Genomic DNA, 17,312 nt, shown 5'->3' with positions numbered 1-17,312 from the left:
GTTCCCACACCAACATCTTCTTCTGCGATGTCATCAGGGCCTGGCTGTCTCTTTTGGGTCCCACAAGGCCATCTTCTTCTGTGATGTCATCGGGAGCCAGCTGTCTCTTTTGGGTTCTGCCCCCCAATGATGCATGGGCAGCTTAGCTCCAGCTGCTGCGAGTCCCTGCTCCTGCAGACTCCTGGAATATGCGACAGGAATATCCCAGTAGGCTGCAGGAGCAGGGACACGTCTGGTGGTGGTGGTGGTAGGGATGGGCCAAACATTTTTTGCCATTTTATATTGCAGGAAGCTAATGTAGACCTTGGAAGTGAATGAGAAGAAAGTGTGCCCAATATTATACATATCTATAAACGATGCCCCCTTACAGGGCAGTATGGTGTCAGAGGATGACCTAGGATCCCATGTGTCATACAGAATTGTTCCCCGCAGCAGATATGTGAGGAAAAGGCATGTGTGCATTGAGCCTGTCATGCAGCAGAGCTGATTTCTCCCCTCTTTCCTCCCCTGGAGTTGCAGTTCTCTCCTCCCCAGTTCCTCAACGTCATCTGATCCAATAGTGAATTGGTTGTAATAGAATTACATGCAGGGACTAGACGAGAGCAGAGAGCCATGTATTTGTGTGCAGGGGGTGTCATGGAAGGCAGCAGGCTGCAGTGATTTGTGGGGGGAGGAAGGAAGGAAAGGAGGACAAAGCCCACTGAGGCAGACATTCGCCGATCACTGTTTTGGATTGGCACTCGTGTATAACTGTCTATCCCTGCTTGCTTGGAGAAGGTCCGCCATATTCTGCCTCACCACGCCCGGGGAGCAGAGCCATTGAGAAAAAAAGAAAAGGCAGGCTGACTGTGGAAATGATCTTCGGCAGACAGAGCCTGTGTCACCGAGCATACGTGAGCAGCCCGGCCGCCTGAAGCACACGGGAGTGCCAGGAAAGACATTGGAAAGCTGTGTGCTGAAATTCGGGAGGAAAAGGAAAAAAAAAATGTGTATGAGGGGGAAGGGCACAATCCGATCTGCCTGATAGCGGTGCTGTATACTGGGAAGCCGGCTCATCTATTATAGGGCGATCGCAGCTAGAAAACAAGACAGAAAGGCACGATCGAAGCAGGCACGGCTGCCAAGGAGTGTGCTGATTCGTCTTGCCATGGATGTCACCATGTTGTTTGGTGCATGGTTCTGAGAGGAGGCGGAGTTGGAGCAGGCGAGTGACAGCAGATCGGGTGTTAGGTGTCCACGGGCATTGGCGGTACCCACCCACTCCGGGGTGCCATCAGATCAGCTGGGGGCACTTCAGTGCCTTGCTCCCTGCACGCGCACCCCTCCCCCCTTATTTCTTCTCCCCGTATACACTGCACCCCGGCTTACTGAAGCGCGACCCCCCCTTTTTTCTTCTTCTTGTTTTGCAAAGGAAGGTTTGCAGCAGCAGCGGCGGCGGGTCTGTCTCTTTCCACCAGTCGGGAGACATGACTCTGGAGTCCATCATGGCGTGTTGCCTCAGCGAGGAGGCCAAGGAAGCCAGGAGGATCAACGATGAGATCGAGAGGCAGCTTCGCCGAGACAAGAGGGACGCCCGGCGGGAGCTCAAGCTGCTGCTCCTTGGTGAGTGTGGAGCCGGGTTCGGCCTATGTATCTGTATGTGTGTCCATTCATAGAGAGTGCAGTACAAAGGAATGCATCATGCCAGCCTACATCCATGACTGGGCATCATCACACGGTGATCAGATGGCACGAACAATGCTTTGCACATTTCATTACACACAGCCCCATTCAATGTCATGATGGCTATAGGCCACAGTGGATGCTCTAATTCCAGCCATGTTCTCCATAGTGCGTACACACCCAATCCCTCATAATGAGGGCCTCATATATGCCCCTTGTACAAATCAAATGGGGGGGGACCTCATATGTGTCCCTTGTACAAATCAAATGGGGAGGGAGGGGGTCTACCCTAATGAGGGCCTCATATATGCCCCTTGTACAAATCAAATGGGGGGGGACCTCATATGTGTCCCTTGTACAAATCAAATGGGGAGGGAGGGGGTCTACCCTAATGAGGGCCTCATATATGCCCCTTGTACAAATCAAATGGGGAGGGGGGTGGTCTACCTTCATGAGGGCCTCATATATGTCCCTTGTACAAATCAAATGGGGAGGGGGGCTACCTTCATGAGGGCCGTGTATATCCCTTGCACAAATCAATTGGGGAGGGAGGGGGGCTGCCTTCATGAGGGCCTCATATTGGACCACTATTGACATGCTATGTGTGCTTGTGGATGGCAGTTCAGTATAATAGCATCTTCTTTATAGCATTGGCACCATGCATATGCCCAGTGCTGGTTTTAGCGTTGTATATATATATGTATATATATTCCATCTATACTTACACACATACATACACCTATACTTACATGCACAGATACATGCATTGATACACACAGTCATTTATGGGTGTAACGGTGTATTCCTCGCCTCATGTATAGGATGTGAGCGTGTTATTGCCATGCATGTTCCATCTTGTCGGTCCGAAGAGCGTTATATAAAACCCCACACATCTCATTTTCCTCTTTATCAGTCGTGTTTTATTTATTCCAGTGCAGGTCATTTAGGGTTAGAGGTTGCCAGTGTTAGAAATCCAGATTTATTCTTGAGTCTGTCCATAGATCAGAACACATGCCTTCAATTGATATATTTTTTTCCTTCCCTTTTTAAATGGAAGTAAGGGTATGCAATAATAATAATGTTACATTGAAGATGGTTGGCCTGAAGTAACCACTGTTACATGATGAAAGTAGAAATCCGGGTCGGGTATGTTCTAGAAATGCATTTCTGTGGCCTCCCTATTTGGCAATAATCTAGAGCCATTTTATTTTTTTTTTAATTTTTATTGTTCATGGTGGTGGTAATGATGAAAGGTTGTGTTTGGCATACGATGCCTGCTTGTGTGGTCTGTAATGTATCCATGGAGGTTGCGAGTATATTTATTTTTGGAAGTACAGGGATTATTGTAATGCATTGAAGACTTGTAAGAAGCCATAATGTATTCAAGCAAACAATGGCAATCCTTGTGCTTCAAGTGTGAAGTTTCACATTAATGTGGAATTGCAGGCTTGGCACCATCTGCATTGGTAGTCATTCTGCTTTGTGAATCTGTAGAGCCTTCATGGATTAATAGCAACTCTACAAGCGGTGTGTTTCATGTGGCGGCCATTGGTCAATGTAGGAAATAGGTTGGCATTGTCGGTGTGGTATTCTAATTTTCAGGATAGGGGTGTACCTTGATGAGGCCTGCAGGTAAGTCGTGTGCAGTCATTAGAGACCGGAAACTAGGAGCTCTCCTCATTCAGTGAGGTTGCCATTCCATGAGTGCATTAGAGTGATTGGATTGGCCAGTGATCCACCCACACACATGTAATGATGACCTCATTCAGTTACAGAGAGCAGGAAGATCACAACACAGATTGACTTTAATAAGCAATGCAAGCAATATGTTTTAAATGAATGGTCTGTTGTGGCCATGTTTCTTGTTTGTATGGAATGATAAAAAAAGAAAATAATAATTTGGCTGTGTAAAATCTCTGAAGATCCCTTTAAAAAAAAAAGTCTATGTAGGGTGATCTCCCTAAAGTCTAAGGCTGGCCATACACCTATCAATTTTTTTTGCTGAACGAAAAAAAAAATGACTCTATTCCTCCATCAACACAAAGAGCGTATCGATCGAGAAATCCCGCTGTTTACATTGTATTCTGAAAAGTGCCGCCGGCTACCCAATCAGAACGGGCAGCTCATTGGCTGCCGGCTCTGAACGATTGAAAAATTTTCAGCAGGCTCCTTCGATCAGCTTAACGAGGAATGCCGGCCGAAAGGGACCCGACAGCCCCACACATTGTGCGAATTTCAGCCAGTACATTAAAAACCGGCTGAAATTTGACCAGTGTATGGGCACCTTAAAATGACATTAAACCCTCAGATTTTTTAACATAAAACAATACTGTAATGTTTGCCTTACTGTAATCCATGGTAGTTTCCCTTCTCTTTGCTGCTCTTCCTTTTAAATCTGTATCTGTTCTCATGCTGGGCAGAACTTCTGTTTTGCAGCAGAATGCCTTGTCTCAGGAATGGATACATGGTGTCTGTGTATAGGTTTGCAACCTGAGCCAGCACTACAGGAAGAGGCACTGAGCTGCAAAGGGAAGTTCTCCCCAAGCATGAGAAGCGATACAGATTTAAAAGGAAGAGCAGCAAAGAGAAGGGAAACTACCATGGATTACAGTAAGGCACACATTACAGTATTGTTTTATGTTAAAAAATCTGAGGGTTTAATGTCACTTTAAGTATGGCAAGGATAGACAAATCCCAGGAGCCAATGCTTCCTAAAAAAAGACAGCTGGCGCCCAACTTTTGAGGTTTGCTAGTCATCGTCAAAGGAGCTGGCTCCTATAAAATATCCTGCTTATTCCTGAATTCCATATTACTTGTCCATCGCTGGTGTATGGTGACTTCCACAGAAATCATTTGTTTTGTCACCAACAATAGCTCTTTTAAACTAAACCTGCCAGTACTAAAATATGGTGGTGGCCATTGCCGACTTCCGTTTTGAAGATACTAGTTGCCTGGTCCTTATGCTGGCCTTCTGGATTTAGCACTTTCAGAGTCACTGATCTGGGACAAGTATATAGATAAGGAAATTTGGAGAAAAGCCAGAAGTCCTAATCTGTCCACTTGTTCCTGGCCAGTGATTCAAATTGTTGACGCAAGAAGGTTGGCATAACACCCAGGGAGCTAGTGTTCTCAGAGTGGCAGGTGTACTTTAAGGCTATTTTGATAAGCAAGGTACAATATCCACGCGTGGCACTAAGCCATGGTAATGCTATTAGTCCATGTTTTCCAGACTACAGGTAGGAACATATTTATGTCATATTATGATAAACCACTAAACGTGTTCTGTTTAGTAGCTTTTCAGAGCATGCTGGAACACCCATTATGTGTTCTTTCTCTAGGTGTCTGATACAGTAGTTTATTAAACCAGTCAGTTCTTCCTTCTTCTAATATGGGAAAATAAAAGGAAACGTCTGCTTTTTATAGGACAGTTCATTTCATAGACACTGTTTATTATGAAGCCAACTGTGCTAAATCGCCAGCATGTAGTGAACCTTAGAAAATAGAGTATGGTTGACAGCTAATTCGGTATGACTGGCAGCTCTTTCTCTCTTGGCAAAGTTCTATTTATTGTCCTGAAGAAGGGTTTTTGATAAGACTTGGTATGTGTCATTTTGTCAAAGTTTGACAGTATCTTCTAAATGTATATTCAGCCTTTAAACTGGATACCTTTTATATTTTTGTATACGATTTATAGCTGTAAAAACTTTAATTTGTTTGTTACACAAGGTTGTTGTCTTTGTAATTATATGTTTAATAAATATCAAATCACAATTTAGAAGCCATTTGTGCCCAAACCCATAAAATCCCTAAGGGTTTGCAAATTGTTTCTTATGAGTGTGTCTGTGGTTTCCCATGAGAACTAATCCGATTTAGTTGTAGTGATATTACTCAGCTCTGTATATAAAAGCTTTCCTAACAGATTGGAGTAGCCCAACTGAACTTTCAGTTTAAATCAGCTAAATACATTCCATGTGCATCAAAACTAAAAAAATGTGTTTAAAAAGTAGTCCCAGCCTCAGTAGAAGAGCCTGTCCCCTGCCAGCGTGCCAAACGTGTGTGGAAGCAGTGGTCTTTCTACAGAGGTCCAACAAAGCAGAGGTAGAGATCTCCATTCAGCAGGAACATGAGCTTTACTGAATGGAGACTTGTATATTTTTGTACAGGAAAGTCTAGTATTCCGCCGCCCGAAAGTGAGGAAATAGTCCCCGATTTCCCCGGGTCAGTTCACGCGCAGGGGGGTGTATGAGAGGGAACAGTTTTCAATATATAGTTCCCACAGGCTGGCTCGCACAAATCACCCCTCTATGTCTCCCTCCTGAACATGGGCCGCTCTTTGCAGGAAGGACGCCGCGACCCACTGCAAAAGGTGTCGCGACCCACTTTTGGGTCGCGACCCACGAGTTGAGAACCACTGTCCTAGATGGTGCTGCAGCAGCAATGGCCAGAGAGGATCAGAGAGAGGGGAGCAGGCAGAAGTGAGGGGAGATGAGTGCTTGATCACCACAGAGCCCACACTGGACGCCTACAGAGGGTCCCAATAGCCACCTGAGAGCCCGCATTGCCTCCCGAGAGTCCACACAGATACTAGTATTGGTGCATCCCTACATTTTACGGTTGGGGGTCACCACAACTTGGCAAATGTTACCAAGGGGTCCCAGCCCTAGAAAGGTTGAGAAGCACTGGTCTAGTGTGTACATTTAACAATATTACGTCCTTGTGAGATGGGTATTCTACATCCATGTTGTCGTTTTACCTGTTCAGTTATTTAGCATAATGATTGCTTAGTCAAAACATTTCATTTGCAATTATTTATTTAATAGTAAAAGCTAATGGAGAGTCACTGGACCAAGAGCCTTAAAAAGGTTTTATTCAAATTTTGAAAGTTGTTTCTTAGTGGTTAGTTTTGCATTGGACAAATACAAATTCTGACTTTGCTACAGTGTTCATGCACGTCGCAGAATTATTGCTTCCTGGAATTAATATTAGAGAAGATGTTATCTTTGAAGTGGTTAATGCAGATTTGGTGCTTGGTTAGTCTTTTATAATGGGTCAGTATTTCTGTTGCTCTTATTAAAAGGACATTTAGATCCCTTTTTTTTGTGTTTGTGTTTTAAATTGATTTGTAAATTTAGTTGTTTTTTTTTTTTACATAAACTTGGTTGACAATGCAGTAAACACCTGAACAAAATGAAAGCATGAAGGCATGGGCAGTATCAAGTTATATGCTTGCCAGGGGGGCCTAAGCCTGGTCAGTCAATGTATGGTGGATGTAGTACATGCCTGGCTTAGGAACTGTTCCAAAGTCGCTTAGTAGTTAAGCAATTTGTTGCTGAAATGAAGAATTGCTGTGGCATGAATAATACTTTGTGTACCAGAATGTGCTTTTTGTAAAGATACGTGTCCCACCATCTTCATAAGCAAGGACTATAATAGCTAGGTTATAAGTGTGTCAGGATAGAAATATGTAGAGTATATGTCTTTTGCACACCATACCGGAATCAACCATATCGTTGAGAGGGTGCTGCAATAACTCCCAACTTGTCACAGCGTATAATATAAATAAGATCTGTCTTTTTAGTACATCAGCAATCTTATTTCAAAGTACAAAGCCTTTTTCATTGCATGGACTAGGGTTGCAACTAATGATGATTTTCATAATCGATTAGATGGGCGATTTAATTTTTTCAATTAATCATTTTAAAAATGAAATACCATCCTTAATTTGAAATGAAATGCACAAATGCAGTGTTACAAACATACAGGGGAATTTATCAAAACTGGAGCAGATAAAATCTGGAGCAGATTTGCATTGCAGCCAACAGCTTCTATCTCTCATTTTCATATGTTAACTGAAGAGAGAGGCTGATTGGTTCCCGTGGGAAACTGCTCCATAGTCTCTTTGCTCCAGTTTTGATATATTCCCCCCTGATCAAGTTTACTTTAGAATAAAACTGCATGCACAATTTTTTGCAATCACACTGCACTGGAAAGCACGGCATTGTGCTACCGTGCATTCCATCACACTGTGGGTGGGAGGCGCGCTTGGGGTGTTATGACAGCTGCCAGTGGCAAGATTCTGCAGATGGCAGCTGAATGTAAATACAGCAGGTAGTGGGTGGGTGCAACAGCCAGCCTGCTATTGGCCATTTCAAATAGCAATAGTCAATAGCAGGTTGGCTATTGCACCTGCCCACTGCTTGCTGTGCCCTCCTCCCAGCGTGGAGGAGAGAGCTAGGGGATCCAACTAATAATTGACAACTATTCTCCTGATCGATTAATCGATTAGTTGGTTGCAGCCCTACATGGGACCACTCAGGGACCCTTCATCATGCAATAAACATACAGAAAACAGTGCAGACCTATAAAGAAATCATCCACCAAGATACCTCCTGGTGCCCCTGACCAAATGTTTTCACCAAAGCAGTGTAGATGATATCAAAATACTAAATTGTTGCAGTGTATTCATTCACACAATTTGGACAAACATATGCACGCAATGTGTGGTACTAAGAAAATAAAAAAGCAGTTGGCTTATTAGCAGATCAGCAGATACAAATGTGTGACTTTCATCTGGGTTTAGCAACGCAGGATCAAATGCACAGTCTATGAGTGGACTAACGCGTCCAGCAAGCCCATGTGCATCAGTGTCACAGGGCTATAAGTATATTCAGACATCCTACATTAAGGAGGGTATAGTTCATCAAAGTGGTCGTACCGGTAATGTCCAATAAACATTGAAAGAGGCAGCAGTGAATTCAAGGTCCGGGGATGCAAGATGGATGTAGCCATGTCTTCCTCAGATCGGTGTGCATATACATCAAGCTAGAATTGGTACAAAACGTTCATACCGCATCATAATAACATGCATATCATAGTAGGGTTTTACCAAGTAGAAGTAGACACTGTACTTTGGATCAAGTACAAGGAGATAGGTGCCCAGAACTAGAGTTGACAGTTGGGGGGATAAACACACATGAAGAGAACAAAAACCCGTTGTCCCTCAAAACATATTATCACATAGCCAGTGTGAGCAATGGCAGTGGGTGCATATTAAAAAGTTATAACTATACAATTTGTACAAACATTCTTGGGAAACATGTGGTACAGTGGATGAGAATGTGTGCAATGTGGTAGAACTAACAGTATATGGAAGCAAGTGTCTGCCACCTGGGCCTGTATGCATGGACAGCCAGCGAGTAGACTAAAACATCCAGCAAACCCAGTGTCTTAGTGTCTCTCATATCTGAGTGTCTCTCAGCTATAAAGGCATAGCCAAATACTAGACAGTGTGCCAAGACATGTACCACGTATGACCAAAGAGACAATGTGAGAAAGAAAAGAACAGGTAAAGCAGTAAAGAAAGAGCAGAGATAAAGGCAGAAAAAAAATACCAGAAATAGGGAGTAAGAAAGAACCGCCGATGTCTCAGGGCCCATTCACATCAGATGTGTTGGTGCTGGGCTTCTTCCTCTGCAGCCCCAACGCAAGTCAAGGCAGTGTGCCTTGTTACAGATGGGCAGAATTCACACTACTGCACTGCGTGCCATGCGGTAAGCCTCCCATCATGCTGTGCCCATATAACTTAATGAATTGTTACTTTAGACATTTCAATAAAGTTCTAAAAATAAATAAATTGTGCAGCGTGCCAGGAACAGTGCATCAGCACTGTGCTGGGCAATGCACACCAGCAGCTGTGCCTTGTAGCCCTTATTTAGGGCAGCATAAATCAATACAGTAACATTAGATAAACAGAGGTGGCCACTTACTTTGCAAGTATGTTGGTACATAGCGCATCATGATTGTAGGATTCTAGTAGGAAGGGACCAGTGGGCACTGTTGATGGATGCTGCACCGAGAAACATGAGGGTAGAGATGGATGTGAGAATAGTAGAAGTAATAAGAAAAGAAACACGGTGTTGGTCAGTAATCCCATCTAAAAAAAAACAATAAGGAAAGGGTTATATTTGACCCCCAGGATTTAGTGTTGAGGGTATCATATGCTTCCCTGCACAAGAGAAGGTGATCTTGGGTTTCCCCGTGTTGGTCTATCAATGTGGTCAATGACCGTGTAACACTTACACCTGGTTGTTATTTCCTGCAACGTGCACTGCTAAATGTTATCGGATTGAAGATGTGCTTGTCATAGACACGGTGCCATGCTAAGACCCCGTTCACACCGAGCGGTTTGTCGTGCTCCAAAATAGCACATATTTCCGCTCAATGTAGCTTGTCCAATGCATTTCAATGGAGCTGATCACATCTCACAGCTCAATGTCACCTGTAGCTTGTTGCTCAAGCTTGTAGCTCGAACATGACCGATTTTTCGGCGGATGTTGCGCGATTTGGCCCCAGTAGACTCAATAATGTCGCGCATTACCTGCGATATTGCACAACCTTGTTGCGCGATATCGCGCTACAGAAGGGTCACTTTTGCACAGCAATATGGAAGGAAGGAATTATGCCACATCAAGACCGCTGTTGGTTACAGCCCAATGTAGCAGCGACAAAGTCCCTCCCAAAAGACGCGCTACAAAATGTGCACTGTCGCGCAATGTCGCTCAGTTTGAAATCATGTTGAAAAACGTGTCGCTCAGCGTGAATGGGGTCTTACATGGGTTGGTTTACCAGGGATCATTTGGTCCTTGAGTTGCTGATTTGTGACTAGTGAATGTTTTTGAAAACCTTGCTAGCCTGCGTATTGCAAATGTTTTGATTCTCCTGAATATAGATGTGAAATGTGTCCAACCTGCAGTTATACAGTAATGAATCAGGATTGCTATAATTCTCCACAGATTCTTACTGAACAAGCCCATTCAAATTGGCAGCTCACCACAAGCGCAGTCTGTAACACCTCTGTGGTGTCTCATTGCAGAGGTGTGAACGAAGGCCCTGGCCAGCGGTTCTCAACCTGTGGGTCGCGACCCAAAAGTGGGTCGCAACTCACTGTTGAGGGGGTCGCAGCATCCACTTCTGCTGCGCTAGGTGAGAGGCTCCTCAGCCTCCTCCTAGCGCAGCAGTGTCAGTCAGCGGGAGGACAGCAGAGGCTATGAATATAAAAGTGCCGCTATACACACTCCCTGGCCGCTGCAGCGACATCTAGTGGCTGGGGAGTGTGTACAGCAGGGCTTTTCTATTCACATCCGCTGCTGTCCTACTGCTTCCCATACAATGTGAGCTCTGCAGGAGGCGGGCGTCTAAGCAGTGCTGGGGCTGAGAAGGCTGAATGGAGACAGAGCAGGTAGCAGTCCAGCGCCTTACTAATTCTGGAATTCAGCGCTCCGTTGGGGGTCACCACAACTTGGCAAATGTTACCAAGGGGTCCCGGCCCTAGAAAGGTTGAGAACCACTGGCCTAGGCCATCAGTGTGAGTATTGGCTACGGGGGGGCATTGTCTACAAATAATACCGAAGAGTCCCTCCGCACTCCTTACTGGTATGTCCCTTGTGGTGGGTGCTGTAGTGACTGTGGATGGCGCCGCTTGAGATCCAAGTAGTAAAGAAAGTCACCAGCACACCATGGTTCAATCTTTAAGCAGTGATCATTTTATTAATGCACACACATCTTGTCACATTGCTTTTCTACAAATAAGTTACAATGAATAGCCTTCTTACTAATGCTGTACAGCAAGGTAAGGGCTTGTTTACACCAGCCCCGTTGGACAGCGTTGCCCAATGCATAGACAAGGCAATTTGCCTTATGTCCCAGTGTTTGAGTTCACACCAGTGTGCTGTGTTGGTGTGCACTTAATGTAGTTCATGTTGCATTTTTATGTGACTTGCTACAGTACACAGAGTTGGATTAATCACACTTACTATAGAAAACAGCTTAAAACCCCCAGACAATGATATATTTTCTGAAAGCAGAGGCCCTGTAGAATATAAAAATTCTATTTGCAATTTTTTATGTCGCACGGTATTTGCACCAATGTTTATCAAACCAGTATTTCTTGGATGAAATACACTAAAATGACATTTAGTGCACAGAATGATACCCATATGTTGGGTAAAATATAAAAGATGGGGTCACACCGGGTAAATAGATACCAAGCATGTCAAGCCTTAAAATTGCATGCATCTGTGAAACCACTCTCCAACGTTCGTGGCAATATGTAACGTGTGTGGCGCAATTTTAGTTGTTGCGCGTAGACGCGCCCGACGCGTGTTTGCGCTTGCATGTGTGTGTCTATGTTTTTAATAATTGTTTTTTGGAAAATATAAAAGATGGTGTCACATCGGGTAAATTGATACCAAACATGTCAAACCTTAAAATTGCGTGCGTCCATGAAACCTCAAAAAATGCTCTTACTCTGACATGTGCAGCGATATGTGATGTGTGGGGCAATTTTCTTTTTTGTGCGTAGGCGCGCCCGACACGTGTTTGGCCTTGTATGTGCGTGTATATTTTTTTAATATGCTACTTTAATTTTTTTTACACTTAACTTCATTGCTATCACCTAGGGGGCTAACAAGCCCCCTAGGTAATAGCAAATAGGGTGTGACAGGTCCTTTTTATGGTGACATCAGGGGTCTTTCAAACCCCTAATGTCACCTAGGGACCCCAAAGAAGCTGAAGAAGTAGAGATCTGCTTCCCCAGCTTCTTCTCCTGGCTCCAAGAGCTGGAGAATGTAAACATGGACACCGGAAGTGATGTAATACACATCATTTCCGGGGGTTAAGTGATCGGAGGCGAGATCAGCAGCTAGAAGCTTGCTGATCTCCTTCCGATTGATGTGGGGAGACCCGAAGCACATATCCTGGGCCCGCACAGGGGACAGCGGAGCTTTGGGTAGTGGGGGGGGGGCACACTCCGCCGCTCGGTACAATCGATCGGGCGGCTATACGGTGATGTATCTGAACAACCATTGCTGGCTGTTCGCAATGGTACCAAGAACTTGGCTGCAGCTGTAGAACATATATGCACCCACTGAAGTCGCAACACCTCACCCCCATTCATGTTTTTAGCTATGGACATAAATGGTACTGAAACCAGTGGGTCAGATAACATAGGCATCTTTTTAAAGCTTCAAGAAAGCTTGTGAAGTACTTTTGCAGATGATTGTTGAAGCTGGTACTCTTTGGATTAATAGTTATCAGCGAAGTTTAAAAACTGCTGGTGAGGTTAGGGCCATAAAAAAACAGCTCCAGTTACTTTGTAATGAACTTGAATGGTAAATTGCTCCACAGTGCGTTTAGCCGCAGAGGTTAGTGAGGGTTTGTTTTAAAGCTTTACTGCTTGTTAAGAATATATATATATATTCTTGAATGTTTATAGCCTGTCCACAGATTCACTTTAGGTATTATTAGCAGTATAGAATGGCCAAGTTGGTAAACTGGGTAAGGCTGCTTCTATTTTATTGGGTTTCCCTATCACCTTAATTTTACTCCATAAACATGAAGGGGTTTAGTGTATGTGCCTATCATCTTCAGCTGCTCTGTTTGTCTAAAACCTTATACATCTATCTAGCTCTTTTTAAATCTAAAATATAGGGCTGGTAATGATTAAAATTTTCGTGTTCGATTAATCGAACTTTTTTTAATCGATTATGTTCGATTAATTATAACGCACATACAGATCCAACTACATTGGCCTATACACATACAGCACAGCAATGAAGTAATAAAATGAACTAGGATCACAGTAATCCAGCACATTATTAATCTCACATGCCACACTCAATATGGCCGCCGCTTGAGTGGGGCAACTCAGAATAATAACGGGCTGGATTAGTGTGATCCTAGTTCATTTTATTACTTCATTGCTGTGCTGTATGTGTATAGGCCAATGCCTTGGCTGGCGCTCGTGCAGAACAAGTTTCTTGGGCAAACTCACCGGCCCAAATGGCTCAGTCTGGTAACGAAGGGGGAGGAGTCCAGAGATGTCACGGACTCCTCCCCCCTTCCCTGCGTTAGCCGACGGAGCCACTTGGGGAAGGATTCCGGTGACGTTGATGTCCGTGACGTCACCGGATCGCCGATGGGACTCCCGGAAGCCGGCGGAGAGGTGAGGGTTTTTATTAGCGATCAAAATAATTTTAATCGATTAAAAAGTTTAACGATTAGTCGAGAAATTAATCTTTAATTTCCATAGCCCTACTAAAATGACTTCCATATTGCACAGTTCTCCCACATAGCACAGCCTTGTCTGGCAGGGCAGGAAACCTACTTTTCTTCTCTACTGCATTTAAGTAACACAGGCTTTGTCCCTCCTAAGCTTGTGACTGGGCAGTGAAAGGAGAAGCAGCAAACTGATGAGCTCAAGTTTGTCGTTTTGCCTTCTCCACTTAGCATGTTCCTTGTTAGCACATTGACACTGTAGCACAGCTCCTGCTGTATTATCTCCCTGTCTGAGCTCTGCTGTACAGAGACTAGCAAGAGGCTGATACTAAATTGAGTTCAGGTACTTGCACTGCATTAAAAAATATTAAACATATAAAAAATATGTATGTATTAATACAGAGCTTCGTTAGTTTGTGTCTTTTAAATAATGCTCCTTAATTTAAAAAAAAAAAAAATTCTACTTTTGCTCTCCTCTCCAGTACAGATCTGTGAATCAGCTGACTCATTGTAAACTGACATTCCCACTGTGGCTGACATGTCGTCTCACCAGTTCTTAAAGAGTCACTGTCACCATGCCAACTGACAGTTCTTTGCAAAGGACATCCACTGACCACCAGATAACTCAACATGCCTTTCTTCTTCTTTGCAGCCACCCCCCAGTCATATGACCGTGCCAAGCCATTTGGCGTTAGGACCTGGAACCATTACCCAATGGTTCTGGGTATTCTTGCCAGGCATAGAGGAGCAAGTTGGCGGAACGCCAGGGCCCGGTCGCAATTGCGACCGCTGCGACCCTGGTAGTTCCGCCAGTGGGTCAGGGGATGCTCTTTGCAATGACATTGCCACTTTGCTCTGCATAGGCATTCCCAAGCAAAGAGGCAGAGTTATTAGTTGCTTATCTACCCTGCCTTTACAGGCTAATAACAGGTTTCTACATTTCATGCAACAAAAAGAAGGTAAATGTGAAAGTCATAGCTAACATGTGATAAAAAACTTGCTTATAAATGGGAGAATGGTAAAGGGGTATATGTGGACGAGCAATACTTAAAGTATGTAATGCTGTTTCTTAAAATTCTGAAAATAGTTACAGATCTTAGCATGAAACATACTTAAAGTGACACTAAACTCAGGAGGTAAATATTAAAATGCATTCAAGTACCCTTAACAATACTGTATCTTATTTGTGTATCACTCGGCTGCAGATCCTCAAATCCTCTCTGAATTGGTGCTGACACTGTCCTTCCTTCTGGAGGGTGGCTACTTTTGTTCCCCATGGTCTCTGTGTGTGTGTAGTCAAGTAGTCACCACTCCAAGCTCACTCCTGTGATAGACTACAATCTCAATACAGTTTAGTAAACTGAATGTGAGATTGTAGTCCATGATGGGAGCGAGCTCGGAGGGTGACTACTTTACAACAGGAAGGAAGGATAGTGCCAGTCTAAATTCAGATATCATTTGAGGATCTACAGTCGAGTGATGCACTACATTTTTGTTAATAGGGCACTTAAATGCATTTTTAAGATGTAACTCTTGAGTTTAGAGTCACTTTAAATACTTTCAGGTGTGCTAACGATTAAATGACATGATTTCCTTTTACCAGTGATTTGCTCTTGTCCTGAGCCCTCCATAGTTGTGGAGAGCTGTAGACAGAGGTATGTAGAGGTAAAGGGGCTAAGGGGTGAGACCTATTCACCTAACCAATTGTTGCTGTACAAGAATTCCATTGTGCACTCAAATTGGTTACATAGCTCTCTCAAATGCTTTCTTACTTAGGGAATTAGGGGTAAATGTGTTTAATTAATTTTATGTATTCTCCTACTAATCTAAAACTCACATTTAGGTTAAAGCTGCCTACAAGTATAGGAAGAAATGTTGATTGGTCCATGTTGTGATGTCAGATGTCACCTCTGAATTCCCAACTCTCAACCTGCAGTAATCCACATTGGGTTACTCCACTCCGCCTTGTACACACAACCTAGATGAAGGATGAAGAAGTGTCTTTAAATTACCACAAAAGGCAAAAAGTAGAAGAGTTTTAGGGTTCCTTGACACTAGTGATGACTGTCAATTCCTATTTCTGCAATGACCATCCTAACCCTAGGTTACCCTATCACAATGTGAGCGAAGATACACCGTATACCCCATGAAGCCTGCCTTCAATTCAGTTTTTCAATTCAGTCTTTTACATTTATTGTTTTACAAGTTACTGGGAGCGCCCAAGGATCTTTGAGGCATAGGAAGAGCAGGGCTACAGAATCATATCGATAGTTACATCCAGTATATAGTTTTATAATTTTGTTCATGTTGCATCAACTGCACAGTCCAGTTATTGCATATTTATATATAACATTTAGTTCTTAGCAGCAGCTCGTCCATGAGTGTACCGTTTTTGGTTATTTCCTGTACATATGTAACTACCATAGCATCACTATGCCCATGTCACTGGCTGTGATCATTCCTTATACAGAGTGTGGAAAATAATGATTTGATCCCCTGCAGATTTTGTAAGTTTGCCCACTTACAAGGAAATGAAAGGTCTATAATTGTTATCAAAGGTGTATTTTAAATGATAGCGACAGAATATCAACCAAAAATCCAGAAAAAAAACATATGATAGAAATGTTATAAATTGAGTTGCAGTTCAGTGATAAAATATGTATTTGATCCCCAAGCAAAACATGACTTAGTACTAGGTGGAGAAACCCTTGTTGGCAAGTACAGAGGTAAGATGTTTCTTGTAGTTGGTTACCAGGTTTGCACACATCTCAGGAGGGATTTTGCTCCACTCTTCTTTACAAATCTTCTCTAAAGCCTTAAGGTTTCTTGGCTGTCGCTTGGCAACTTGAAGTTCCAGCTCCCTCCATACATTTTCTATAGGATTAGGGTCTGGAGAGTGGCTAGGCCACTCCATGACCTTAATGTGCTTCTTCTTGAGCCACTGCTTTGTTGCCTTGGTGGTATGTTTTGGGTCATTGTCATGCTGAAAGACCCATCCACAACCCATCTTCAGTGTTCTGGCTGAGGGAAGGAAGTTTTGCTCCAAGATTTTACAATACATGGCCCCGTCCATTGGCCCCTCAATGCAACAAAGTCGGCCTGTACCTTTAGCAGAGAAATAGCCCCAAAGCATAATGTTTCCACTTCCGTGCTTGACTGTAGGGATGGAGCTCTTAGGGTCATAGTCAGCATTTTTCTTCCTCCAAACACGGCGAGTCTAGTTAATGCCAAAGAGTTCAATTTTGGTCTCATCTGACCACGGCACTTTCTCCCAATCCTTCTCTGAATCATTTAGATGTTCATTGACAAACTTCAGACGCCTGTACATGTGCCTTCTTGAGGAGGGGGACCTTGCCGGCGCTGCAGGATCTCAATCCATGGCGGTATATTGTGTTACCAACGGTTTGTTTGGTGACTGTGGTCCCAACTGCCTTGAGATCATTCACAAGCTCCTCCCATGTAGTTCTGGGCCCTTTCTAGAGCACCATACAAAATTTTAGTTAGAGACAGTCTGAATGCAAACAGCTACTGCCGGATGATGCTTGTAATTTGTAAGTAAAGATTTTATATATATGCTAATATATATATATATATAT

General features: G+C 43.6%; 1 protein-coding gene across 1 annotated transcript in view; it reads left to right on the top strand.

The window, feature by feature from the left end:
- The first annotated feature begins 845 nt into the window (after positions 1 to 845).
- Positions 846 to 17,312, top strand: part of LOC108788493 (guanine nucleotide-binding protein G(q) subunit alpha) — an 82,374-nt gene continuing 65,907 nt past the window's right edge. Inside the window, exon 1 of the mRNA XM_018558249.1 lies at positions 846 to 1,602. Coding sequence (XP_018413751.1) covers positions 1,152 to 1,602 — 451 coding nt within the window. The 5' untranslated portion in view covers positions 846 to 1,151. The remainder of the gene's footprint in view (positions 1,603 to 17,312) is intronic.

The sequence above is a fragment of the Nanorana parkeri genome, unplaced genomic scaffold (assembly GCF_000935625.1).
Source record: "Nanorana parkeri isolate BGI_ZX_2015 unplaced genomic scaffold, ASM93562v1 scaffold328, whole genome shotgun sequence".
In the NCBI taxonomy this organism is placed as follows: Eukaryota; Metazoa; Chordata; class Amphibia; order Anura; family Dicroglossidae; genus Nanorana; species Nanorana parkeri.
Note: the sequence above shows the minus strand (reverse complement) of the source record. Positions and strands in the feature narration are given on the sequence as shown.